Here is a 27507-nt window from a genome sequence, read left to right on the forward strand (position 1 = left end):
TTTATCTGCAGCATGAACAAAATACAACAGAGTAAAATGTGGAACTACTTACTACGCTCACTGATGCTTGTAGTGTGAATATTATTTAAGCCAGTTTCTATGTAATGTGTAGCACCACTGTGTGATTGGCTGACACGCTGTGCTGTACTTTTACGACCACAATTCAGTGTTCTAATTATTAAAAAGCTGCCATATATTGAGCACAATTGTCTCAATTAGAGAAAGTATCAGTTGGGCTTTATATAAAGGATACAGATCAATTGAGGAGAATGCTGTGATCTGCTACTGTATGATTCGGCCCACTGGCTCTGAATGCCACTAATTAGTTATACTGGTATTGGCTTATCCACATCCAAAGTCCAGCTCTACCTTCTTCATGTGAGACATGAAAAAAGCTGTATCTGATCATAAAAAAGAAAGAGCTTAAAAAAGAAAAAGTCACACCGGAAATAACAGCCCAATGAAATGGAACATAATTTCAATCAGGCTAATGTCCTTCCACTGAGCGAAGTTCAGATAGAATTGACCTTACCGCTGTGGTGAGGGAGAGGGGCCTGGCTGGGGTGTTCTCTGCCGCAGGGCTGTCACTCATCATCAATGCTCTCTCCCTCTTGCAGAGGCGGAGCTCCTAGATTGTGAGGCGAAGTCTGACTCAAGCCTAGAGCGAGAGCCAGCAGAAGACGATTCCAAGGGGGCCGACGGCGGCAAGAAGAGGAAGAGGAAACCGTACCGGCCGGGTAGGGCACCTGATTGAAGGAGACAGCTCCTCTGAAGCGTAAAATGGTGCAGTACATGCCCGACGTTGTAGCTGTAGCTAAGCACTGCCATCTCAGGGCCTCTGATGTACAGAGGGCTCTATCTAGTGTTTTGGAGCCTTCATGTTATATGCAGTGGACAACTGATTGAACAATACACCCAAAACTCAGCATTCCTCAAATCATATCACATATCTGACTATAACTAATGTTGGGTTTATTATAGGTTCATGTATTGAGTTTCTGATATTAATTTTGTAACTTTTCCTTTTAAGGAATTGGTGGTTTCATGGTGCGCCAGAGGAGCCGTCCAGGTCAAGGTCCAGGCAAGGCCAAACGATCCCTCTGCAGAAAGGATTCCTCTGGCTCTGTATCAGAGAATCATATTGGAAAAGACGATGGTCTGTATACCACTAAAAATGCACATAAATAATTATGATAGATATTTCCCAAGTATGTTTTTACTTCATATTTACCGTTTTTGAAGACACAGCAAAACTAGATTATAATACAAGTTTTTACTTTGTAGTAGGATGGACAGAGGCGCTGCCTGATCCTCCTGTGGATGAGACACCTCCTGGACCAGAAGTTCAGGAAAAAATAAAGAAACGCTACAGAAAGAAGAAAACCAAACTGGAGGAAGCCTTTCCTGCATACCTGCAGGTCTGTCACCTTCTTTGATAGCATACATGTTTGACATGCCCAGTAAATTAGTAATGGTGTGTAAGAATGTAAATGAATGGAGATATAGCATTACACTTTGTCAGTGTATATCGATGTATCTCCAGTATCAGTGTGTTAAAAAATGTAACTGATTTTAAGTAGAAAGCCTGTCCCTGTTTTGTAAATGTTGATCCAAAATAATCAGCTGTAATAAACAGGGTTCGTTTGCCAACATAGAAACCACATTTTTCTACCAGTGAATGTTCATTTTAAGTATTGCATATTCTAACATACACATTCATTCATAAGGGATACATATTGCACTCGTTAAAATGCTGTATTTCATCAGTTGATTTCATCAAATCTATTTTTGGTTTATTGTTGTGCAAGCTTCACATTCATATGCACAGATTGTCTGGTCTTGTCATGCCATATCTTCATAAAATGTGTTTTATCTCACCCTTGGGAAGGTTGGGAATTCAAAGTACATTGCCTGAGAACCACTCACAGAACTTTGGTGCACGGTGCCCCTTCTGTGAGCTTTTTTGAAAGAGTGAGGGCCTAAAGGAACTCTCTGATCATGCTCTTTAAATGGCTCCTGTCTGGGTTATGAATTGATGTACAAATGCTTAACTGGATATGACTTCAAGGCTCCTTATCTTAAGCCAGTATCTCAGTGTCACCTTGTATTGGCCAAAACATAGATATGTGATGTGCATTAAGCCACAGGCAGCTGTCAGTGCTGCTCTTTATCCCACCACAGTAGGGAGAAGAGGGAGGTGTTCAGGCTAATCTAAAGGTCCGACACAGTGAAGCACATTTCATTAATTATTGAAACAGCTACACGTTGGGCTTTTAATGTCTCTGTGCAGCAGGGAGCTGCAGTTGCATGTTGTTGAGGATAGTAGATGACTTGTGGGTATAAGTGGTTGGGTAGGTAGGTGCTGACAAAAGCGAAGTCAGCAACAACATGACTGTTAGTTTCAGAGCTTCAGTTTCACTTCAGTCAGTTCCCATGAGCCTTCAATGTCCGTCTTAATAATTTCGATGTGACGTGGTGCATTTCCCAAGAATGATGTTAGGAAAGGTAAGCTGACAGTTCTTAAAGGAAAGTGTCAACACAGAGAACTGACCAGTGTTTTGTGTTGTCATGTTCAGGAGGCGTTCTTTGGCAAGGACCTACTGGACAAAAGCAAGCAGAGCAGGCAGCAGGGGGTGGAATCAGGCTTATTGGAAGAAGGGCAAAGCCAAGTGGAGAGAAGGCACCCCACCACCAGCTTCCTGGACCCTTCATCAAATCCTCTGCTCAGCACCTCAACAGCATCCCTTCCTGCCAGACCAGCAGCGGCACGTACGTATACTATTACCTTGGTAGTCCAAAAGGGATGTAATGTTTGATTTATTCATAGCAATGCATTGGACCAATTTATTTTTAGCAACGTAAACAATTCGATTACTGGAAGGGAATTGCTTCAGGAACTGTAAAATCCTGATACGAGGCTATCTTGAGTTTATTTTCATTTTGGAAGATAACCGGTTATTTTATTTTTCAGTTCATCTCTAGAAGTGTCTTCACTCCATGTTACCCTTTGCAAACAGGTGAAATGAGTATTACCCTGGTCCACTGAACACTTTCAAACAGTATTTCACATTCATACAATATTCATACTTGATTTTGAGACTACTTCCCCATCCACTTTACTGTTGCACCAAATAATTACACATAATTCCAAAATGTTAGTTCTCATTTATATTTGTTTCCATTCTCTCTGCAAGCTCGCTTCTGTCTCGCCTGCCCCCTCTTGCACTTTTTGTCTATTGCTCTCTTGATTTTTGTGCCGACCTGAATGACGACTTGCAGCCAGAAAACAAAATGCCAAATACCTGAAACAGAATGGTAACAGTATAGACTGGTGGACCCATTTCTAACATGGTTTGCTATAGCAGAATCCACATGTTTATATTTTGCCATACATCTATTCATAGTAGACCATAGGCCAATCCCCGCTCAACAAGAAATGCTGCTTCAGCCACACAACTTCTCACCATTTGATCAACTCATGTATCACATCATATATCACATATTTTGATCATACCTGCCACCTGCACTCCATTTAGGCAGATTTCTATGTGGGTAGAGACATAGTATATATTTCTTGAATATTAAGTTTGTATAATTTATTTTAGTCAGTAGTAAATAAGAGTGAAGGGTTTTTTTTACATCACAGCTGAAGTACATTTGATAAGCTAGATAGATACCATCTTGTATACAGTTGTGTGATTTTTTATTTTTTTTTAAAGAAGCATAATATAGTATCATGAGTGGTACTTGACAATGATGGAAAGGACAGATATTTGACTTGGACAATATCTTTGTTAGAGATCATTGCTTCCACTCCTAGTGCAATATTTAACTTAGAAACATGCATTAGAAAAAAAAGAGAAAATGTGTGATTGCTTAGATTTTAACAGCAATGGGGAGATGGGCAGGCAATGTAATTTTTAACTAAATATCTTTTATAAAGAAAACTGAGCAGTGTTTTCCTGCAATGGACAATAATTGTAATGTTATAGCCATAGACAATCTCGAGTGGATAATCTGTGCAGGATAGAAGTATTATATACATTTTTTGCTCACATGGCAGCTGTACTTGGTTGTGCCTTTCTTCAGTGAGGAGTATTCAGAGACTGAAGATTCAAAATGTTAAATATTTATTTTTACTGACTCACAGTTATCTAATTGTTTTATTTAATTACCTCAATCAAATACTAGAAACTGGTGTTGAATCAATCTATAATGTTTAAGATCTTCAGCATGCTTTTTGGTATTTTCATGTCTTGAGCAGTAAGTTAGTCACAGTCAGTTTTTTGTCTTGTTGCTATGCAACCACTGAATTACCTGTCCTTAGTCTAACCATTGTGAAGTAAATTCACAGATCCGTACCTTAAAAAAAAAAAAAAAAAAAAAAAAAATATATATATATATATATATATATATATATATATATATATTTTTAGATAGTTATCTACAGTTGGTATAGCTCCATGTATCCAGCAACAGCTACTACTCGTTTGCTCTCCGTAATTGCCTCCAGTAGTTATCGTCAGCACCACAAAAGGCTTGCCTCTCAATTCAGTTGGACAATGTGAAAAAACGCAAACAACATTGGGTGCTTTTCTGCTCTGAGTTGTTTTTTCAACTCAAGAGGTTTAGGGCGCTCCTGCAAAAACGCAAGGTGCTCACAACACAAAAGCAGTGAGCAAAAAGATCATCCCACGCTGGTAAAAAGTGCTCTGTCTGGTCGGAGCCCTAATCAGTTAAGTAATACTCAAAGACATATTTGGTGCCATACTTTTCAGCTCTCTCAGAGGCCAGTCAATTCAACTGTTGTTTACAAATTTTACATCTGGCTTTTAAATAAATGGTTCCAAGTCCCACCTCATGTCCATTCAACATCACCATCAATTATGGTTTGTGACTCTTTGGTTTTCTTTCTTTTTTGTTTCTTCCTTTTTTCCCATTTACAGAGACATCTGAGGAACCATTAGTTGATCTATCTGATGTTCTGAACACTGATGCAGACATCTTGGGAATGCTCGGAAAGCCAAGCAGTGACTCTGGTGCGTCATATATTTCACAGATGGTCACAGCTACAAGAAATTATTCACCTAGCTGTGGACTTACTAAATCTTTTCTTCCCAGTTCAGAAATTTCCTCAGACAGCAAATTTATTTTACTTTCACCGCTTGGAAGATTTATTTAATGTCACATTCTTGAACAATACTTTGTTGTTCATCTTTGGTTTTATCCTTGTTTTTTTTTTGCATTGTCCAAAGCGTGTTGTGCTTGTTCTGTCTTCACTATTTTTTCACTCATTTTATCTGGTTTTGGGTTCTTGTAGGTCTTGATTTTTGCCCCTTCCAGGTTGACAGCTCACCTCCTCCTTTTGGTAAGGGTGCTATGGCCTACTAATCCCCTTGCTTTAGTGCATTCTTCCTCTCTTACAGTGTGTGTCTATTTCAGTGTGCATGTATACAAGCTGCTTCATACTTTTCTCAACCATTTCAGATTGTTGTAACACTCACAAACTGTGTAGTGCTTACCTAACCCAGTGCACAGTATTCACTGAAATGTCTTTGGTGTGTCAATCTTTTGTTTTTGAGCCTTGTAAACCTTTTTACACTTGTGATATTTTTTGAAGACAAAAGTGAACAAATCCATAGCCACATAATCAGGAGAGGTCTTCAAGATGAGACTGAAACAAATCAACAAGGACATCATGGCATTCATGAAATGAGCAGTTTAGAACTAAGCAATTTTCAGGACAAGAGGTCTTGGCAAACGTCCTTCCAGTTCCTGAGGACAGTGAAGGTCTACTTTTCTCAGTCCTGTAGCTGGGTGACAAAAAGCTCTGCAATACATGCCCTTCGTTTATTGTAACTGCTAGTTTCTTCAGCTGCAGTGCTGTATGGGCTAATATGATTTTATTCTAATGCAGATCTTTTCAACTAATGGTTGCTACCAACCTGATGTCAATAAAAGTGTTTCTTGTCAAAGACAATGGAAAAATAAAGTATATACAACAATAGTATGGAATAGTTGTGTAGTTCACACATTAGACATTAACAACAAAAAGAAAATCCAACATAATGCAGGTTTGATCAGTAATGTAGTAACGAGATAATTGTGCCTTATCCAGAAGTAAGATATCTCACTCATGCTTCTGCTACTTAAAGTTTGATGGTTTTGCCTCGCTTGTAAGTTGCTTTGTATTAAAGCATCTGCCAAATGACATAATGTAAAATGTACTCAGAGAATCAGGATTGCACAAGTAACCTAAAGATTGATTGGATTAATGATTTATAATTTGACAAAGGTTTTATATAGTTCCTAACATGGTAAATAGTTGTTTATGAAGAAGACAATGTAACAACAATATAATTGGTAGGTTAGCAATATTTGCAACACAAACTTTCAAGTGTTAGTGCTTCTTTATAGAGAATTAGTATGCCCTTTCTGTCTTTTCACACTTCCCAATACACTCCTTTTAGACAACACAGGAACCCCCAAGGAGCTGTAATCATATACTCATTTTTGATTGCATTCCACAGACTCTTAAGACAATATACATGTTCTCACTTCAAGTCTAATATTTATGATCACACTTTTGGTTGAGTATTTTGTTGGTTGCTCTCTGTGTGTATGCATGCATGTTAAGATTTGTTTTTGTATGTCTGTGTGTGTTTCCACAGCTGGCCTGGACATTGGGCCCCTGGCAGACAATTCCCTGGTGGCGCCCCACTCTCAGGCTGGCCGGAGGACACCTCGAACCCTCCCAGAGGAACCCCTGGACGGTATTCTCAGCCCAGAGCTAGACAAGATGGTCACTGATGGTCAGTGTGGGAGACTAGATATTCATTGTTGTCATGAAGATACTTGCAGGTGTTTTACGCTATTATTTTAAAACCTCATACAAGACAAATAATCTGTTTTTTTTCTTATTCTTTCCTTGTTTCAGAATCAATTCTCAGCAAACTCATCAAAATTCCAGGTTTGCAATTTATTCCTGTCTTGGATACATTTTTGTCTATACTCATTATGACAAGTAAATTCCTAATGCAGTGTCGTTACAGCAATAACAATAATAAAACTTTTGGAACGGTCACTCCTTTTTTTTTTTTTGCTCATTCTTGAGTGCCCATTTCACTTATTGCCTTATCATTTTGGAAAACAAAACAGAATTTGGCATCAGTATAGAGCACATGGGTAATGAATTCTGAAATTTCAATGTGTTCATACTCCTACCTTGGTGGGTATTATATATACACATACATATATTATGCTGTTACAGAGCTGGAGGGCAAGGATGTGGAGGATCTCTTTACAGCAGTCCTTAGCCCCAGCACAAGCCAACCACCTCCACCACCACAGGTGCCTCATCACCAGGGTCCAGGGTCCCTCCCTGCCACACCTGGCACTAGTATGCCTCACCCCAACACAGGTACATCATTAGTCACTTTGTCATGTCTGGGCTGGGCTTCTGTGGTTTTGGAAAATCCACGCATCTAAAGCAGTGTAAAATGTTGTGTGTAGGGAATCCCATGTTTCCAAGGATGCCAGTGATCAATGGTATGATGGGACCAAACCAACGCTTCCCTACAAATCCAGGAGCAGGGCCCTGCATCCCAGAAAATTTCTCCCCCCTTAACCGTATGCCTTTCACTGACAATCCAAGGTAATGTACTGCTACCTCATTGTAAACTACTATATATTGCAAGATTAATTTTCTTTTTCTTTTTTTTTAAATCTATATAACCAGAACGTGGTGATTAAAGAATATTTCAAGAGTTGTTACTGTTGTTACAGGGATAGGAAGTTTAATCAGATGCCTAGAGAGGCAGTTGGTCCATGGCCCTCCCCTGCCCATGGCCCTGGCCCTACACCCCCTGGATCTCTGCCTGAGGGGGAAACTGAAGCCATGTCAAATGCCCAAAGGAGTACACTCAAGTGGGAGAAGGAAGAAACACTTGGAGAGCTAGCCACTGTAGCGCCTGTCCTGTATACCAATGTCAATTTCCCTAACCTCAAAGAAGAATACCCAGGTTGGCATACATCTCTAAAGCTTTAAAACATGACTTCCCTTTGTTCACATTTGTGGTGTTAGTGATTTTGTTCTCATTTTTATTTCTTCTTATCTCTTTTGGTTGTACCCACTACACTGTCTCACAGTCACACAGTTGAAAGAATACCTAGTATGCTCTGTAAGACTGTTTCAATGACAACTCCTTTTATTCTTCCAACAGATTGGTCTACCAGAGTAAAGCAAATTGCAAAACTTTGGAGGAAAGCTAGTTCACAAGACAGGGCCCCATATGTGGTAAGATCACTTTTTGAATTTGCCCGTTTCTTTAAATATCTCAAAGCCTAAACACTTTGAAGCATGCCAGACATCAAACTGTCACTACTAGTCACACCAACATATTAGTATGCAGAACGCAGGCTCCTGTATCGCATCTGGCCTCTTGCCTCTTGCCAATGCAATTTGAAATCCGGCCATTCACAGATGAACTAATTAACATAGGAAGCCCTGCTCAGTGTTAGAACTCACTATGGTCTCAGTAATTAAGTTCACTAGAAGTAATTTTATCTTGTAGAGGCCAGTTTCAAATACCTAGTCTTGATTAAAAATGTATCTTGTATTTGCCACTGGTTACATGTTTACGGTTCTCTTTAATAGTGATTTCTTTCAATATCTCACTTAAACTTTCCAGTTATGGTCAGACATGTACTTTTGCCTCAGGAAATAACTGCATGTGATTTACAGTAAATGAGTCCAATAGGGGACCCAGAATATAGACGGAACAAAAAACCAATGCATTTGGGTATAAAGTGTGAGTTTAAATAGCAGTCCAGCAGCATAGAATACTTATTCTATGACAAATGTCATTGTTATATGGCCTACCCAATAAAAATAAAATATGAAATTTAAAATCAAACTGAGAGCCCTGATATCTAAGATAAACACTATGTCTCAGTTGTAGGTTAGCAAACCAACCTGGTCTATAGGGCGGCAACACCTTTCTCACTTCCACTGGCAACCTGTTCCTTCATTAGAAACAAGAGGACGGTAACAGCCTGATATAGAAGGGTTTCCTTCTTCTCTGACTATATTGGGGTGTCCCAGCCCTGACTATTTTGCTAACTGGAGCAGTTTCACTCTACCACCACTTTGATTTTCTAGACCTTCTTTTGGTTTGTTTATTCAGGTTGTTAATGACATTTAATGAAAGCTGTATATCATTTTTAGATATTGTGAGATATTGAAGCAAATGCTATGTAAGAGAATTTAATGTTACATACACAGTTTTGGATTAGTATAAGTGAGATTTCTCAATTAATAAATCTCCATGTTTACTCAGAGTTACAGTTGCACAGGTAACTTTTTTTTTGGCATCTTTTGTTTGATGAAGTATGTATGTCTGATCTGTTTTGTCTTGACATTGTGATTGATTTTACTCTTTAGCAAAAGGCAAGAGATAACCGAGCTGCCCTGCGCATCAACAAAGTCCAGATGTCAAATGAGACCGTGAAGAGGCACCATCCCCAGCAACAGCCCCCTGAGGTGTTTGATCCCAACATACCACTAGACACAGAACTGCTGTTTAAAGACCCTTTGAAACCAAAAGAGTCAGAGCATGAACAAGAGTGGAAGTTTAGACAGGTAAGAGTGTATGCAATGAAGTCAGGGAATGCAGCGGCAGGTCCACTTTATATTAAGACAGCTAACAGGAGGTTTAGTAAAAGCTCCCTAAACAACTGCACTATCCTCCACGTTAACCCTGATGACATTGGTGGTTAGTAGGTCCAGTTCATTTTTGGCATGAGACTGATACTTTCTGCATCCTTTTTGACATCTAATCCCACTTTTCACTCTACCTTTCCAACAGCAAATGAGGCAGAAGAGCAAACAGCAAGCCAAAATTGAAGCCACTCAGAAATTGGAGCAAGTTAAGAATGAGCAACTCCAGCAACAACAGCAGCAGCAGCAGCAGACCAACAGCCAGTCAGACGGAGATGGCAACAACAGTGGTAACCAGAGCCCAGCCTCACAGCCTAGCAATGGCAGCATGTCCCCAATGCAGCAACTCAACTCTAAAGAAGGATTTGCCAGGCCACAGCTACCAGGGACGCCCACCTCGGGCCCTCCAGAGGATGTGTTCTTACGGCCCCCTCCTCCTCCTCCATCTGGGCCTTCCTCTCAACCTCAGTCTCCACAGGTATTCTCACCAGGCTCCTCTGGTTCCAGACCTTCTTCTCCATGGGACCCATATGCCAAGATGGTTGGGACCCCAAGACCACCATCTCTTGGGCCAAATGCATGTCGTAGAATGCCTATGGAATCTGGTAAATCCCCCACCTCCTTGATGGAACAGCAGGACAAAGGGAGGCCTTCTCCTGCTCATGAAACGTTTGGCTCTCCAACATCCATGAGCAATGACCCTTATGCCAAACCTCCTGACACCCCAAGACCAGCTGGGGATATGGATCCTTTCCTGAAGCCAATGGGTCCCCCCAGAGCAAGTCAGGCTGCTCAAGGAAGGCCCCCAATGGGTTCTCCAGGCAGAGATTCATACTCCAGGCCAATGATAAGAAATGAGGCCTATCAGCGCATGGCCCAGAACAGGATGATATTGTCTGACCCTTACTCAAGGCCTTTACTAACACCAATTCCTGGAAGTAATGAGTCTGGCTCGGTCCCTCTGTTCAAAACACCTATGCCCCCTCCTCAGGCTCAGGATCCCTTCAATCGACCAAGTCAACATCCTACTGACAGGTTCTCCCAGAATCAGCAGGTTGACCCCTATGCTCAGCCCCAACATACCCCAAGACCTGGAAATGACAACTTCACCAGTCCTCCTAGAATGGTCCAACATCAGCCTCAACCACACTCATTTGCTCAGCCAGGACCAATGACTCAAATGTCTAGAAATCCTTACGCTCATGCGCCTTCCACTCCAAGGCCTGACCACTTCACATATGACCCATTTGCTCAACCAGCTGGTCCCAACAAGGCAGTTACTGACCCTTTCTGTCAGTCTCCAGGTAACCCTAGAGCCATCAATGAACCCGGCACTCAACCTCGGCCATTTTTTGAGCCCTATGCCCGACCTCCTGGCACCCCACGTCCACATGACAACTATGGTCAACCAAATACCCCTAGCCCATCCTCAGACCCTTACTCACAGGCTCCATCTACTCCTCGCCCTGGTGGGATGAACCAATTTTCTCATCAGACGCACCCTGCACAGCGGATGTCACCTTCCCACTCAGTGGACCCTTACGCTCAACCGCCGGGTACTCCACGGCCCTCTGTGGCAGATAGGTTTTCCAAGTCACCAGGTAGCCAGAGGGGGCCAATGGAGCCATTTACTAGTACACCCGGTACATCAAGGCCAGGGGGCAGTGATATGTTTTCCCAACCTGGGACCCCCAGACCAATGCTTAATGACCCCTACGCCCAGCCTCCAGGGACCCCACGGCCTGGCCCTGATGGGCTCAACAGACAGGGGCCAAGGCCAGGACCAATGGGAAACCAGGACCCCTTCTCCTCACCTCAAGGCAGACTTCATGAGCCGTTCCCTCATCCAGGCTCACTAACACCAAAACATCCTAATGTGCCAGAAGATGGATTTACTCAGTCGCCCGCCAGAAGACCCAATCAGACACCCAGCCATGACCCATTTGAACAAGCCCCCATGACTCCACGTCCACAGTCAACAGAAAAAATGGAAATTAAAGATCAGTCAAGTATGGGTAACAATGGAATTCCCCCTCAAGACCTGGGCCAATTGTCTAACAACCCACAAATGCCTGGTGTGTCCTCTGAGCCTCAGGGAGTTGCAGTTGCTGAGAGCGAGGAAAGACTCAGACAGGTACATGAATACTGTTGTTTATGTTCTATTCTAAATCTCATAATTCATAAATTACTGTTGAAACTGTATTTGTGCACAGGTGCACTTTAGTCACAACAATGTATTGAAAGATTTTTTTCTAACAACCTAGTCCATATTTTTGTAGTTTGATTGTTATTGCTATCAGATGTCAAAGCATTTGTAAGTTCAACAAGCAAGAAACACAATTGGTCAGATGGTCACACAGGCTGTAAACAAACCACCATTTTAGCCATATTATGTAGAGCCCCTCATTCTGTAGAACAGGTGAAAGGTGAACCAGAAACTCAAGTGGACGCTTACAACTGTTAATAATAATAATAATAATAATAATAATAATAATCTTATGTTTGCCTTAATTTCATTTTCTAAAAATAATTCCTGTTACGTTGTACGTTTTATTCCTTTCTAGCAATGGTAACACATTCCTAGATCACAGAAGTGTTAGTGTGCTTAATGTTTACATTACTGATAGGAATGATGACTAAAAAATAGTGCAAGCTGCAAAGAAACTGAGCTTTACTTTAATTCCTAATATTCACCCATATTCAATAAATATATGGGTTATCTTTTTGTAACTATATCTTTGAATATTTGATATTGATAAATATATACGGCTAATTATATGAAAACAGATTAAGATCGTATTCCTATCTTTAACGTCTTGAATTTTATCGTATGTGTTAACTATGCATGAGTACATAAGTACATGTGATAAAGGAAATAAAAACTTGTGTACTTTGAAAGTATGCATCATTGGCAGTCAGTTAAAGAAACTGACCTTATACATGTGGAATTAATAGCCTGGAATTAACTGAACAGCTCAAAATGCAGCACTATTGTAAGCTATAGGTGGTGCATTAAAAAAAGTTTACATTTCTGTAATCTTTTGTTTTGTAGCGACAACGAATCAGAGAACTAATCCTGAAGCAGCAGCAACAGAGGAGTGCCATTCGACAGGAGAGGGGCCCTCAGGAACCTGTTGGCAACATGACTCCTGGAACACCACGACCCTGGCCTCAGGAGGGCCCTGGGCAACAGGGGGAAATGTTCAGCCGCCCTCCCCCACCTTATCCGGGACAAGGACCCATGAGAGGGCCAATGAGGTTTCCTGGACCTTTTCCAGGGGATCAGCGTGTCCCTTTCCCTAATGAGGGACAAATCCCCCGGGGCCCACATCCTGGAGATCCTAATTTGAGACATCAGGGACCAAGGTTTGTGTTGTCCTCAATATTATGCTTTTTATTACACATTTTTGTTTTCAAATAACCTGTATTTCAACACAGCACTACACATTTTTAGAAATGCTCTTCCTCTCTATTTACATATTTTAATTCTGTTTTAGGTTTGCATTTCCACCTGGTGTACTAGGACCTCACGGGGCCCAGGAGTTCTTTCCCCGTGGACAACATCCAATGCATGATGTCCCTCCTCAAATGAGACGGTCCATGTCTGCCGAAATGTCAAAGTCTATGGCAGGTAACCCTATGGGGCTGCCCCAGCACTTTCCACCACGTGGTATGCCAGTGCAGCAGCACAACATAATGGGCCAGCCTTTCATTGAGCTGCGACACAGAGCAGCAGAAAACAGGCCACGTATGCCATTCCCCCCTGGGGCCATGCATGGAAGCAACATAGATCCCAACTTACAGGCTCAAAGGCTACCAGGATTTCAAGGGCCACTTGATTCCAGATTCCCATTTAATCAGGGGCCTAGGATGGTAGACCCCATGGCCAGCCAGACTGGCCATGTACAACTATCTGCCAGCATGAACAATCTTCATCAGCAATCCCAAATGTCAGGAAACAACACGCTTAAACAATCTCCTTTGATGAGATCCATGAGTCAGCCTGCTTCAAATGAGACCCAGAACATGGCAGCATCAATGATCCTGACTGCACCCCCTGCTGGGCAGGCTGATACTGTCTCAGTGGCCACTAGTGAAACTGTCGAGGAGAAACTGGATGCAGAAGAATCGGCAGTCAAAGATCTTGAAGATGTAGAGGTAAAAGACTTGGTGGATGCTGACTTGGAAAACCTGAATTTGGATCCTGAAGATGGTAAAGACCTTGATCTGGAGACAAATGACCTACACCTTGATGACTTCCTAACGTCTGGAAAATTTGACATCATTGCTTATACAGACCCTGACCTAGATGACATCAAGAAAGACATGTTCAATGAGGAACTGGATCTCAGTGATCCTATGGATGATAATACGGACACCACAGATATGAACAAAAACTCAAGCACTGCTGGAACTGAAGCTTCTTCTAGTTCAGCATCTATACTGGCAAAGTCGGATAAGTCAGATGCTACAGGTGAGCACGCTTCAGCTGAAATCAAACTGGAAGCTCCTGGGAGTCAGGATTCTGCTTCTTTGGCATCTGGGAAAGAAATTAAAACAGAGGTCAAAGACTGCCAGAAACCCCCTGAGGTAGTAGACCAGCAAGCCGCTGTAAACACCTTAACCTCAAACCAGCAGGGAGTTCTCTCTGACTCCACCCCAGTCCTGTCTAGTTTACTCATTAAACAGCAGCCCGAAGAGCAGTCATTAAATTCAATGGTTGAATCTGTCAATCAAGGCGGTAACCTCATGCCCCAGCAGAACCAAGTCACTGACACTCAGCATACATCCGGACTTGGAATGAGCCAAACAATACCTGACACCTCTGCTGGAGAGGCTTCTATGACTGGCTTTGGGGGAGACCAGCAGGTGGGGCTAGCCCCTGGAGTGGACCCGAGCAGCCTGACCCAGACCCAACAGGCAATGTTGAACCAGGCATTAAGTCAGCATGGCCAGCAACACCGTCCTCTTCTGCTAGAAGAGCAGCCACTCCTTTTGCAGGACCTCCTTGACCAGGAGAGGCAGGAGCAACAGCAGCAGAGACAGATGCAAGCCATGATACGACAACGTTCCAGTGACTCCTTCTTCCCCAACATTGGTAAATGATATAACCTACAGTACAACTCCTTCATGTCAATATAAGTGAATTATTTGAGATAATTAAACTTTTTGTGCAATTTCTTACAGTGCAAGATGTGTCATTTTCAGATTTTGATGCCATCACTGACCCCATCATGAAAGCCAAGATGGTTGCCTTGAAAGGCATCAACAAGGTTATGGTTCAGAACAACATGGGAATGACCCCAATGGTTATGAACAGGTAAAAATATGTTTTTAGTTCTGCATGAATAATATTCACATACAGGTTAATAAAGCTCTATTTAAAGGAATAACTTGGATTTTTAAAGTAGGGTTGTATGACTATAGTTACTCATATTCAGTGTTTTACCTGCAGTAGATTTGGGTTGGTACACTCCAGGTTAGGAGAAGCAGGCGGGGAAACCAGCTCTGCACTGCTGTGGATGGGGCCAGCAGCAAAACATATTTCAGCCATTAAAATAAAAAAATCAATATCAGTTTAAGTGTATGCTATATTTGGAATACTTTCTCTACTCTACCTTGCTGTCGAACAGCATTTTACCTTGACACTACAATTTCTCAACCATCGAACTTCCATATTCTTACACATGCTGTGCACTGTATTATGCTGCAGATAGGCTGTTTGGGTCAAAATGTGCTACTGCGGCATAAAACAGTGTGCAGTATTTGTAGGAATATCGAATTTCTACAGTTGAGAAAATGTTGTGCTAAAGGAAAGGCTTACTGACAGCAAAATAAGGCAGTGAAAATATTCTAAATATATAGTGTAGTGTTTTTCTTTTTAAGTTTAAATGGCTAAAATATAATTTGCTGCTGGTCCCATCCCCACTAGTACATTGTTTAGCTTCTAGGCTGTGTACTCCTGTCTGCTTCTTCAAACCAGGAGCATACTCACCCAAATCTACTGCAGGTGCTGCTCTATGGATAACTACCTCATACAATCAAAAAATTGGTCCCTTTTAGTCTAAAGTTACACAGTGATTTATTGATTTTGAAATGTAATGGGGGCAGTGGAAATGTATGCATTGTTTTGGGTTTTAAGCATTAGTGATGCCAACCTAATAACACAATCACATGGATACTGTGCCACTATAAAGGAGAATTGATACTATAATTATTGTGTTGCTGTATGTCACAGATTTCCTCCTGGTCCTGCACCACCTTGTCATGAAAGCACACAACTTCCTCCACAAGTTGTTGGACAGGTAATTGCAATTGAAAAAGAACAATTGATCTGCTTAGACATTGTTTGTTTAAAAAATGCAAATATGTAAATATCTAATAAAATATGTGTCTACTGTGTTATCAGGATGGCAAATTGACACAAGTAACGAGACCAAATCCTCCAAACTTTGGACCAGGATTTGTCAGTAAGTTTTCAAAAAATTCATAAGCATCTTCAACTTTGTTGTTTGAAGGTCTGTCAGGCTTGGAAATGTTAAGATGTTTGTTTTTTATACTGTCAAGATTGCTAACAAAAGAGCCTTTTTCTTCTTTCAGACAATGCTCAGAGGGCTCAGTATGAGGAATGGCTCCAGGAGACTCAGCAGCTACTTCAAATGCAGCAGAAGTTTCTAGAGGAGAAGATCGGAGCTCACAGGAAGTCTAAGAAGGCTCTGTCTGCCAAGCAGAGAACGGCTAAGAAGGCAGGGAGAGAGTTCCCTGAGGAGGATGCTGAGCAGCTCAAACATGTCACAGAGCAGCAGGGTGTAGTGCAGAAACAACTGGAGCAGGTAAATGTTCGACCTGTCAAGCTCCACCACAGAATTTTATCTCAGCTCTGCTCCCCACAATGACCGCCCTAGATATTATGAGCAAAGTTCCTGGTTTAACGTATGGATTGAAAAGTAACAGCCCATGGACCAAATCTGGCCCTCCACCATTTGCTCACATGTGGGAGTAAACACCAGACTACTTGAGACCATGTTATGGACATGTGTAGCTGAATAACAAAAAAAGACCTTTTTTAAATTATGCAATATTGTTTCTGTTATTTAACCACAAATGTATTCAATCGATTTTACCCAAAAGACATTCACATCTCAAATGACAACATTTTTTCCAACAAGTTTAACAGCAAGACACAATGTTCATTTTCATTACCTTTTGATTCTTTTTTTACACTTTTGAGGGACATAATTTCTTTAATGCAGAGGGGGCATATTTCACTGTTAACACAACATGAATTAGTCACATTGATTTAACAAATATTGTAGGTATGTTACACATTGTATAGGTCTATAAGGTATGCACAGTAGTGTGCATGACTATTTTCTATTTCCAAACAGACTTAAAAAAACAATATCGCAAAGAACAATGCTGAAAAAAAGCTCTTGGCTTAGTTTGTTTTCCAACCCCTGCTTTAAAATGAAAGTCATCAGCCACTATTAGAGTACAATCATTCAATTGGGTAAACCTGTATCCTCGTGAGTTTTTATCCATAATTTTTGTATCTCATGGAACTTCAGTCACATTTTTTATTTTTTTGTCTTATGTCTTGTTTCAGATCCGCAAGCAGCAGAAGGAGCATGCTGAACTGATAGAGGAGTATCGAGTGAAACAGCAGCAAAACAATATGACACCCATAATGCCTGGAATTCACCCGATGCCAGGTCCCGCTGGCATAGTTCCCGGTGGTCCACCAATGGTCCAGCCTCCTATGAACCCCATGATGCAGATGCCACTTCATCCCAGTCAACCAAATGCACCTCCACGTATTCCCAACCCACAACCTGGCTGGCATCCTGGTGCTCCCATGCCCATGGGCGGACCAGGAATACCACCTATAATGCCCCCCCAGGTCCCTGTGGTTAATCCTGGCCCACCTCATCAGATGCCAATGGGTAACATACCCCAACACTCACAAATGCCTGTGGAGACCCAAGCACCATCAGCTCCTCCAGGTGGGGTAAAACCCATGCAGGGAGGTGGTGTGAAGTTTGATGACAACAACCCTTTCAGTGAGGGCTTCCAGGAGCGGGAGAGGAGGGAGAGGCTGAGGGAGCAGCAGGAGAGACAGCGGGTGCAGCTCATGCAGGAAGTTGAACGACAGCGAGCCCTTAAACACCGCATGGAAATGGAGCAGCAAGGTATGATGGGGCCTGATGTGAATATGGCACCACTTGCTCAGATGCCATTTTTTAACTCTGAGCTGCCACAGGACTTCATGCAACCTCAGAGGCCTCCTATACAACAACAGCAACAACTTGGACCAGTGTTTCCACAGCAACAGGCTATGCAGCCTGGTATGGGCTCACCGCCTGGGACATTCATGCAAGGTGAAAGAAGGGTCATGATGGGCAATGGGGTGATGCCCCCAGACTTGGGGCCTGATAATCTAGCCATGCAAGCACCTAACTTTCCCCAGGGTCAGCCCAGACCTCGTCAGTTTAGTGGACCAGGAATTATGCTTCAGATGCCAGGCGAGGGTCCACCATTTGGGGCTGACTCTGCTACACCTCTTCCATCTAACTTTCCAGGCTCAGGCCAGTCCCTAATCCAGCTCTACTCCAACATCATCCCAGACGAGAAAGGGAAAAAGAAAAGGAACCGCAAAAAGAAGAAAGATGATGATGCAGATTCAATCAAGACACCTTCAACTCCACATTCAGACCTTACAGCCCCTCTCACACCGTGTGTGTCAGACACGTCCTCAACTCCAACCAGAAACACCCATCTCTTCGGAGACCAGGACTTGTCGAGGTCCCCCTTACTGGGATGCTCCACCCCAAGTCACTCTGAACTGGAGAGACAACTTTCTGGAGGGCAGTCTGGACAACATGGCCTCTCATCAGACACAGCAAGGACCCAGGCTCAGGAGCATGACAGGATCCTCAACAACATAAAGCTGGAGCAGACTGATGCCAGTGAATGTCATGGTCTAAGAGAAGGGCCCATCGGCTCAGAAATGAGCTCTGTGAAGCAGGAGGGCAGTAAAGGGAGTGTGTCTCCCTGCCCTGTGGGGCAAAGTCCAAACAAGGGTGAGGCTGGCAATGAACTACTGAAACATCTTCTGAAGAACAAGAGTACACCCCCGCAAGGGTTCTCCCAGCAGAGGTCAGAGGAGCACCTGCGCTCAGAGGAGGAGGAGTCTGCAGACTGCAAAACCCTGCTCAGACAAAGCTCCATGGACAGCAATGGGGTCAGTCTTTGTATTAGTCATGTAGTTATAGAGCACTGAGAGGTGATCAACATAGTGAGTCATAGACAGGCTCAGTGATTCAGATGGGAGGCATGACATAGTTAAATGGGTATGAGCCATAGCTGTCAGCTTTTCAATGAATCATTGTTATGTGAAAACATCCAACATGAAGTCACAATATTGATCCAATTATCTGACTTGTACCCATGCCTTTTCATGCTACAACACCTTTTTGTCATCTTCAGGCATACTCAGATGGCCCCCCTGACTTTCCTGGACCTCTTCTCCCTGAACAGGAAAAAAAGAAAGGAAGGAACAAAAGGGCTCCAAAAGGAGATAAACCTCCCTCTCGCTACAAGAAGAGGAAGAAGGAAGGGGATGAAAGGCAACTGATGCACTCGGGTCCTGACACTGTAATGACCCAAATCAAACAGGTGAGACTGATTTTACCATGTTATATCGCAAAACAGGTTGGAGCTGCACCACTGCACTTCTATTGGAACAAAAGATTGTTAGCGAGATTGGTAACGAGTGTAAATCTTAATGCTTTATTCAAAATTTTAAAGAGTTAATTAGTGTCAGAACAGACATATTGGACATTTAACTGATGCTGCCCTCATTTACTGACATAACGAGACCAGATATTAGACTTCGAGGACCCGTTTCATTCCTCCAATACTGGATTCAAATGCAGGGCCACATTCTGAGAGGAAACAATTCAAGCAGGAGTAGCTTTATCTAAGGTTACTTTTTCTTAGACTTTCACAGCAGGTAAAATAACTATGTAATGATGACATAACACTGCATGCCAAATGCACAACTAATGCTATTTGATTTGGCTTAAGTCAAGTTTTTGATGAAACTTTTATTTGATTTTGAAACAACAAAGTGTGAGTATTACCACAAAAAGATGAACCTCTCTACGTTAGGAAGTCTCAGTTGTTCTGGTGGGGATTCCCCTATGAATGCACTCAGTGACACATTTGAAGTTGTTGTTGTTGTTGTCAGCTTCTTTTTATCCAAGATATTTTAATTAAACTATTAAGAGGTCAACTGAGAAGGGTAACATAAAAACTGCTTTTATTCAAACATGGCAGTAAAGACATGTTTGCATAGTAACATGCATGCATGCAAGTATTCTATCCAAAATTAATGGTACCAGGTTTGATAAGTTGACTACCACTACAGTGTTATTTTTAGTAACCATAAACACTGTGTATAAATATACACATTTAGTTTGGTGTCTCTCTGCAGTTGGGCTGTATTGAACATTCATTAACCCTTACCAACTTGTTATGATTGAACTTCTATCCTTTACCTTGGTTCTGTTTTTTCTAGCAGCTTTCCCTGCTGCCCCTCATGGAGCCACTGATTGGGGTCAACTTTGCCCATTTTGCTCCCTATGGCAGTGGCCAGCTGAATGGAGAGAATCTCCTGTCTGGTACTTTTGGCAGTGCCTCACTTGATGGAGTCTCTGACTATTACTCCCAGCTGGCCTACAAGGTGAGATCAACTTACTTTACTAAGGGGAGACGGGTTTAACAGTGACAAGTGTGTCTGCAGCATGATTCACTGACATTGTGTTGGTCCTGATTCCTGAAGCAGAGTAACCTGAGCAATCCACCAACACCTCCGGCATCTCTTCCTCCCACCCCACCACCTGTGAACCGACAGAAAATGATCAATGGATTTGCCACGACAGAAGAGCTGGCCAACAAAGCTGCTGCCATGGGTAAGCACTCAGGAGGATGCATCTTTTGAAGTCACTTTGCAGAAGACACACTTCCTCCAGACAGGCTGCCCCATAATGTTTTAATGTTTGCATCCCAGAAAATAGCAGCAAGACATGCAGTACTTCTGTCACTACAGACAAGCATAGTGTGTTCTTCTGTAATAACGGTGTTCTCTTTCCATACAGTGTCCAAAGGCCTCGTCCCAAAGCCGCTACATGTCCCATTTAGGACCGAGGAGGATCTGCTAGCCCGGGCCATTGCTCAAGGACCCAAAACTGTGGATGTCCCAGCCTCCCTTCCCACCCCTCCCCACAACAATCAGGAGGAGCTCAGGTAACAGATAGCTGAAGTGTCTGTCTGTGTTTATACTTTTTCATGTTTGGGCTGCATGGTTTTAACAATGATGATTACTCCCTGCAATATGACAACAGTAACAGAGGACAGGAGCCTTGCAAGGAAAGGGATACACCCGACAGTTTCGTTCCATCATCGTCTCCTGAAAGCGTGGTTGGCATGGAAATCAGTCGCTACCCAGACCTGTCCCTGGTGAAGGAAGAGCCGACGTCCCCTTGCCTGTCTCCTGTCCTCCCCATGCTTCCTGCACCTGATGGGAAAGGTACACACACAAATCTAACATAATTAACATATTTATTTCTGTCACTCTAGTCATAATAAATTGAATGTTGTGTATACAAGTTAAACACATAAGTACAACCTACCTGAACATTTTAATGGATGTCCTCCTTTTATCTATTTTCTAGGGTCACAGATCAAATTGCAAGATATCAAGACTGAGCCCTCTTCAATGTTTTTTGGATCCCCCTTTGGCCCCATGTCTAATGATTCTAAACAAGGCCTGGTCTCTGTAGCTATCACAGTGAGACCAGCTGCGGCAGAGGTAAGAATACTTGTCAAGTCATGTCGAATTGTAAAAATTTTACTTGTGCCCTGCTCATTCGCGCATCAAATGTCAGAGTTAAGGACTTGCACATCCATTCAGTAAAGGTAATTCACTGTAAATACCAGAGAAGGTAATACAGGTCTCTGAACCTGCAATTTATTAGATGTTTGACATAACATTCAAGAATGCTGTGAGGGTGGAGACTTAAGGAGTATCATACTACCGTTTTCTGTTACAAAAAACATACCAGTTTCAGATTTTGGTTTGTGCCAGATTTTCCTCCAAATAAATTGTTTCAACCATAGACTCTGCATTCTCCAAGGTCATTTTGGTCACATCAGAGTCAAGCCAACATGCGCTTCCCCCAGTAATGCATATACCCAACCTAAAATATTGTTATCTTCTCCATGGGAAATAACCTATGATAAATGAATGGCTTTTGTTTCTGAATATTTACCTTAAAAATTAACTGGTAAAAATGTGCAGACCAAACATCCCGTCTTGCTAGTACTTTTCCTCAACCTCAACAAGAGAATTTTCCCATATTTAGAATAACCCATCACCACTAATTCGCTCTGAAACTACATTCATCAACTGTTCTGTTTTGCCCCCACTATAAAAGAATGTCATATTCCCATACCGCTGTTCATGAGACTGTTTATATAAGACCTAAACAACTGGAGTATTCATGTTTGTTTTTTGTTTCAGAACATCACGGGTGTAGTGGCAGCCATTTCAGACCTGCTGTGTGTGAAGATCCCCAGCAGCTATGAGGTCAGCAGCACCCCAGATAGGGGGTCCCTGTCTATGCTCGGCGGTCCAAGGATGGGCCCCCATGCCATGGAGCCTCGCCCTCCCATGCTTTTCCATGGACACGGAGACCATGGAGGCCTTCATGGGCGGCCGGGACAGATGATTAGGCCCGGTGGAGCACAAGGGATGATGCACCAGCAACATGCGCATCATTTCCGTTTCCATCCCAACAGCCCAGGTGAGGACATAAAACTAAATTAAACAAGAGCAGCTCTGATTCCTCCGAAGTACTGTAATCCAGCTTAATTGAAATGTCATGTCTGATTTAAGCAAATTATAATGACTCTCCACGAAAAAGCACAAAGCAGCAGTGCAATCTTAATATGTAATTGTTTTCCCTAAAACGTACACGGGAGCAATTATCTTTAACAGTATTTACAGACAGCCATTTTGTCTTGCATAACATTATTTGTCTGGGGTATCAGCCTAGGTGCTGACAAGCATGCTTATTGATTTCAGTAATTATCTTGGCTAATTAAATAGAGTAATCACTTCTTGTTTTAGTATACAGACTGCTGCTTATTGTTTTGAAACCTTTAGGCCCAATCCTAATGAAAGTTGTCAGCACAGACACATGGATTAGAAAGTAGATAACTCATAGTACATCACCAAGGGTCTCAATTGTCTCATTTCATTTCTGCCTCTGTAACACAGCATTCATACATGGAATCAATCAGTATACCTCTGTATTTTCACAATCAGAGAGTGTGTTCAGATTTTTAAAAGCATACTTTTTCTTGCTTTAGGCTCAGCTGTAGCTCACGGACCTGAACAGAAGACCCCTGGCAGCCCCGGATGTAAACCTCAGTGGTGCTGCAACTGTAAGGTGGTAGTTCTGGGAAATGGAGTGCAGAAATCCATCAAAGATCTCCCTGCACACATGAAGGTATGAAATCAATCAGTTTTTAGTACTTTGCATAGCTATATAGGGTAGCAAGGAGCCAGACAACACTTCAATGAGAGCACTTGAAGGAGTGAATTGGAAAAAAATGCTTCCCAGTTTGTTACTTGCTGATTTGATACCAAAGCCAAAAAGCTATATAGCCAAAGAATCTAACATAGTACAACATGCTTTCAATAATTGTACTGGCTCATAAGAAGTAGGGATGTCCAGATCAAGTTGTTTTTGGTCTTGATCCATGTCTTTTAATATTATCTGCAGATACTGAGTCCAGTCCTAATTAAATTTGCCTAAATGTTGAGTAAATATATTTGACACATTGAAATAACTGATGTAGTTCACTTAATTTGCTAGATGTTGTTCATCACCTTGATTCAAATACTGAACTTCTGTTTCAAAACTATAATGTTTAAATTATAGATACAACATGAATAACAATAATAATTACTATTATTATTACTTCACAAACAAAATCAAATTTCTCTGGTGACGTTTGTCAGATGAAAGTGGCAGTCACCACTAGCTAAAATGAGAAGCTGCTAAAAAAACAAGAGAGGGAAGAAATACAAATTTGTTAGCGTTGGAGCTCAACAAAGATTTTGCCAACTTCACATCTGTGCAGCCAAATAATTAGTCACATTCACACACAAACAGTTTTCACATGCATATGCGAGGGAAAGGCAGTGGAGGACAATGAAGAAAATATCTGCATTTTATAAAGTTTACTATAGCCAATGTGACCTGTTAGAATATACCTGGATTTAATGAAGTCATATCTGTCAAACTATGAATTATTTTATGCTTAATTTCCCAGTAGGGTTACGAGATGGGCTATAACTGAATATCCAGAACTCACTTTTGAGGATGTATTAGCCACACACTTCTACATATTCATAGACACACAGTACCACAGTAATACTGCACATATCTTCTAATTATGTAAATCCTGCCTGCTGCTGTTAAATCCATTTCAGATCAATTAGTAGGTCAAACAGCACACCCTATGACTTCTGTCTTGAGGATATTTTGGTTATTTAAATATTGTATATTTTATAGCTTCCTTTAATGTCAGTTGAGCTTAAGCAGTTCACATTGGTCAAGCTTTGATTTAACACCTCATTTCTTATTCAGCTTCTTAATACTATACTACAATTTCTCTCATTAGGAATCACAAGGCCGTTTGAAAGAAGACCTTGTCTTCTGCAGTCACAGCTGCTTCCTGCTCTACTGTTCCTCACCACCCTTGCAATCCAGATCAACTGCAGAAACTAAGGTTTGTAGCACACTGTAACACATGTAGAACCCCAACTGTGCGTCTAAATGACATATAGTTAATAATGACACTACTTTATTTTGGACATCATGGTTCTTGTCTCATCTATTCAGGAATCAGTGAGCCTTCTTCCAGCCTCCGAGCAAACAGAGAGCCTTTGTAAAGCCCAGCACCAATACAGTAACAACATGTCCTCAATGGATGTTCACTGCCTGGCCCAGCTTCAGCCCAAGCAGTCCCCCCCCTCTACCCCTCCCATCCCCTTCCCCATGGCAGATGAGACACCCAAGATGGAGACAAAGTCTGATGCCATCAAAGTGACAGTGAAGCTGAAGGCCCGGCCAAGGTCACATGACGGTTGGCACCAGGGAAAGAGACAAAAGGGTCTCCGCTGGAGGAAGTGGACTGTACAGGTGGTGGTGCCAAGAGGAAACTCCCAACTCCCGGATGAGGATAAGATTGATGACCTCCTGAGGAAACTTGGGGCCTCCTTACGCCCCCCTCTCTCACTTAGGGACCAGAGGCGTTGCTGTTTCTGTCACCAGTTTGGAGATGGGATCACTGATGGTCCTGCAAGGCTGCTTAATCTAGATCTTGATCTTTGGGTACATCTAAACTGTGCTCTGTGGTCAACGGAGGTGTATGAGACGCAGGCTGGTGCCCTCATCAACGTAGAGCTAGCACTACGTCGTGGCCAAAGTGTACGCTGCGTCTACTGCCAGCAGACTGGAGCAACCAGCGGCTGCCACCGTCTACGCTGTACCAATGTCTACCATTTCACCTGCGCCCTGCAGTCTCAGTGCACCTTCTTCAAGGATAAGACCATGCTATGTCATGCCCACAGGCCTCGGGGCACAGCTGGGCAAGCACTGGAGCACGAGCTGCGCTGTTTTGCTGTATTCCGACGTGTCTACGTCCAAAGGGATGAAGTGCGCCAGATTGCCACTGCTGTGCGGCAGCCTGAGTTAGGTTACACCTTTCGAGTAGGCAGCCTGGTGCTGCATGCAATGGGCCAACTAACCCCCCTGCAAATGGCAGCCTTTCATTCTTCAACAGCCATCTTTCCAGTTGGCTATGAGGCCTGCCGCATCTACTGGAGCATGCGCCATGGCAACCGCCGTTGCCGATACATGTGTTCTGTTGAGGACAGAGACGAACTGCCAGAGTTTACCATCAGAGTCATTGAACAGGGCTACCAAGACCTGGTTCTGACTGACAACTCTGCTAAAGGTTTGTTCTCATTGATTCTTTACAGAGTAATGATTGTGTGTTACAGCCTTTTCAAAGTATTGTTTTAACCATCTTCTGCTCATGTCTCACTGAAAACAGGAGTGTGGGATAAGGTTTTGGGTCCTGTTGCTGACAGAAGAACTGAGTCTGGCACTCTGAAGCTCTTCCCTGTTTATCTGAAAGGAGAGGACCTGTTTGGACTCACAGTCCCTGCAGTCACCAAGATCACTGAATCGGTTTGTTGCTGCTTTCTGTGAATTAATTCACCCAAACAGTTTGAAATTCAAACAAATGTTTCGATCATATTCTGTTGATTTTACTCATTTTTTACAAATTTATTTCAGCTCCCTGGAGTTGAGGCTTGTGACAGGTACTCGTTCCGTTACGGACGCAACCCTCTTATAGAGTTGCCTCTCATATTCAATCCAGCTGGCAGTGCCCGCGCCCAGCCAAGAATCAGCTCTTCCCACACTTCACTGGTGATCAGGTAATTTTTGATCAAGTTGACTCAGAACATGTTGAATGGAATTATGTTATTGTTTTTAATATTGTCATTTTAATGACTTATCTCTGTCACCATAAAGATCACAGGCACTGGCTGTATCCAGCAACAGTGCCAGGTCTAACCAGAATGTGCCCCAGGGAGAAAGTGGCGCCCCCCATAGCAAACCTCCGGTAGTGCACCCCAGGTCTTCTCAGTATCGCTGGATGAAGAGTGAGTGGAGAGCCAATGTCTATCTGGCTCGCTCCCGCATCCAGGTGAGCCTTAAAACTGACATGTGATGTATATTCTCAGTTATGGTGGAGCATTTTTAATTGTCATAGCTTCTGTTTCCTATGGACAATGAATATATTCTCATGTAATGAATTCATAGGGCCTGGGGCTGTTTGCTGCTAGAGACATTGAAAAACAGACTATGGTGATTGAGTACAATGGAACCATCCTCCGAAATGAGGTCGCCATCAGGAAGGAGAAGGTCTACAGGTCTCAGGTATACATGTGTTTATAATATTTTTTCAGGTGAAATTACTTTTGACTTCAGTTACTTTTGCCAGACTCAATTTTCCTCTCTCCCTCACAGAACCGAGCAGTGTTCATGTTCCGCATCGACAGTGAACATGTTGTTGATGCGACTCGAACTGGAGGGCTAGCAAGGTACTGAGGTTTTTTTGTTTTATTTTTTAAAAATAAGACCTTCTGACTTATCTTATACACACAAAGTATCTGTTGATTCACTTCCTTCCTGGGTGCTCATCACAGATTCAGATTCAACTCAATTATGTTTAATCCCAAGCAAGTGTTGGTTGTCCGCAACATATATCAGTATACTGTGTAGTAATAATAATGATAAGAAGGATGACAATGATAATAATGATAACACATGATGTACACATTAATGTAACATTGAAGCTATAATTTCAAACAGCTCTTGATTACCTTTAAATTGACTCTACTGGGCAGAATGGTTTGTAATGTTATAATACTTGAATTGGACGTGTTCAGGAAAAGGTCTTTCACAGCCCTAGGGCGTCATATGACCTACAGATCCAACTGTACGCTTCAAGATGGCGTCTCATTCCTAAAGTCACTCTAATAATGCCTCACAGGCAGGGCTGTGGCATTTTTCCCTGAATACAGATCTATATCACAACACTGTGATCACAACGTTCAAAATATAAAATGTTTGCTATTTGCT

The 27507-nt window shown here is 42.3% G+C and overlaps 1 protein-coding gene across 14 annotated transcripts in view; it reads left to right on the top strand.

Annotated features, from left to right (window-relative positions):
* Positions 1-27507, top strand: part of kmt2cb (lysine (K)-specific methyltransferase 2Cb) — an 84344-nt gene that overhangs the window by 54575 nt on the left and 2262 nt on the right. For 3 of the 14 annotated variants that reach the window (XM_053330121.1, XM_053330123.1, XM_053330124.1), the window contains exons 24-59: positions 618-737; positions 1031-1156; positions 1285-1418; positions 2577-2769; positions 4947-5039; positions 5321-5368; positions 6672-6812; positions 6938-6970; positions 7271-7420; positions 7513-7654; positions 7786-8021; positions 8223-8296; positions 9443-9640; positions 9867-11852; positions 12771-13084; positions 13216-14816; positions 14906-15038; positions 15957-16023; positions 16128-16188; positions 16319-16551; positions 17325-18959; positions 19205-19393; positions 20298-20462; positions 20562-20691; positions 20878-21025; positions 21124-21308; positions 21454-21590; positions 22302-22584; positions 23153-23292; positions 24473-24580; positions 24694-25810; positions 25910-26046; positions 26155-26297; positions 26395-26569; positions 26686-26802; positions 26893-26966. In XM_053330121.1, coding sequence (XP_053186096.1) covers positions 618-737; positions 1031-1156; positions 1285-1418; positions 2577-2769; positions 4947-5039; positions 5321-5368; positions 6672-6812; positions 6938-6970; positions 7271-7420; positions 7513-7654; positions 7786-8021; positions 8223-8296; positions 9443-9640; positions 9867-11852; positions 12771-13084; positions 13216-14816; positions 14906-15038; positions 15957-16023; positions 16128-16188; positions 16319-16551; positions 17325-18959; positions 19205-19393; positions 20298-20462; positions 20562-20691; positions 20878-21025; positions 21124-21308; positions 21454-21590; positions 22302-22584; positions 23153-23292; positions 24473-24580; positions 24694-25810; positions 25910-26046; positions 26155-26297; positions 26395-26569; positions 26686-26802; positions 26893-26966 — 10966 coding nt within the window. The remainder of the gene's footprint in view (positions 1-617; positions 738-1030; positions 1157-1284; positions 1419-2576; positions 2770-4946; positions 5040-5320; positions 5369-6671; positions 6813-6937; positions 6971-7270; positions 7421-7512; positions 7655-7785; positions 8022-8222; positions 8297-9442; positions 9641-9866; positions 11853-12770; positions 13085-13215; positions 14817-14905; positions 15039-15956; positions 16024-16127; positions 16189-16318; positions 16552-17324; positions 18960-19204; positions 19394-20297; positions 20463-20561; positions 20692-20877; positions 21026-21123; positions 21309-21453; positions 21591-22301; positions 22585-23152; positions 23293-24472; positions 24581-24693; positions 25811-25909; positions 26047-26154; positions 26298-26394; positions 26570-26685; positions 26803-26892; positions 26967-27507) is intronic. The other 11 variants (XM_053330127.1, XM_053330126.1, XM_053330128.1 and 8 more) reach the window with 11 other exon arrangements.

This window comes from Scomber japonicus, chromosome 12 (assembly GCF_027409825.1).
Source record: "Scomber japonicus isolate fScoJap1 chromosome 12, fScoJap1.pri, whole genome shotgun sequence".
In the NCBI taxonomy this organism is placed as follows: Eukaryota; Metazoa; Chordata; class Actinopteri; order Scombriformes; family Scombridae; genus Scomber; species Scomber japonicus.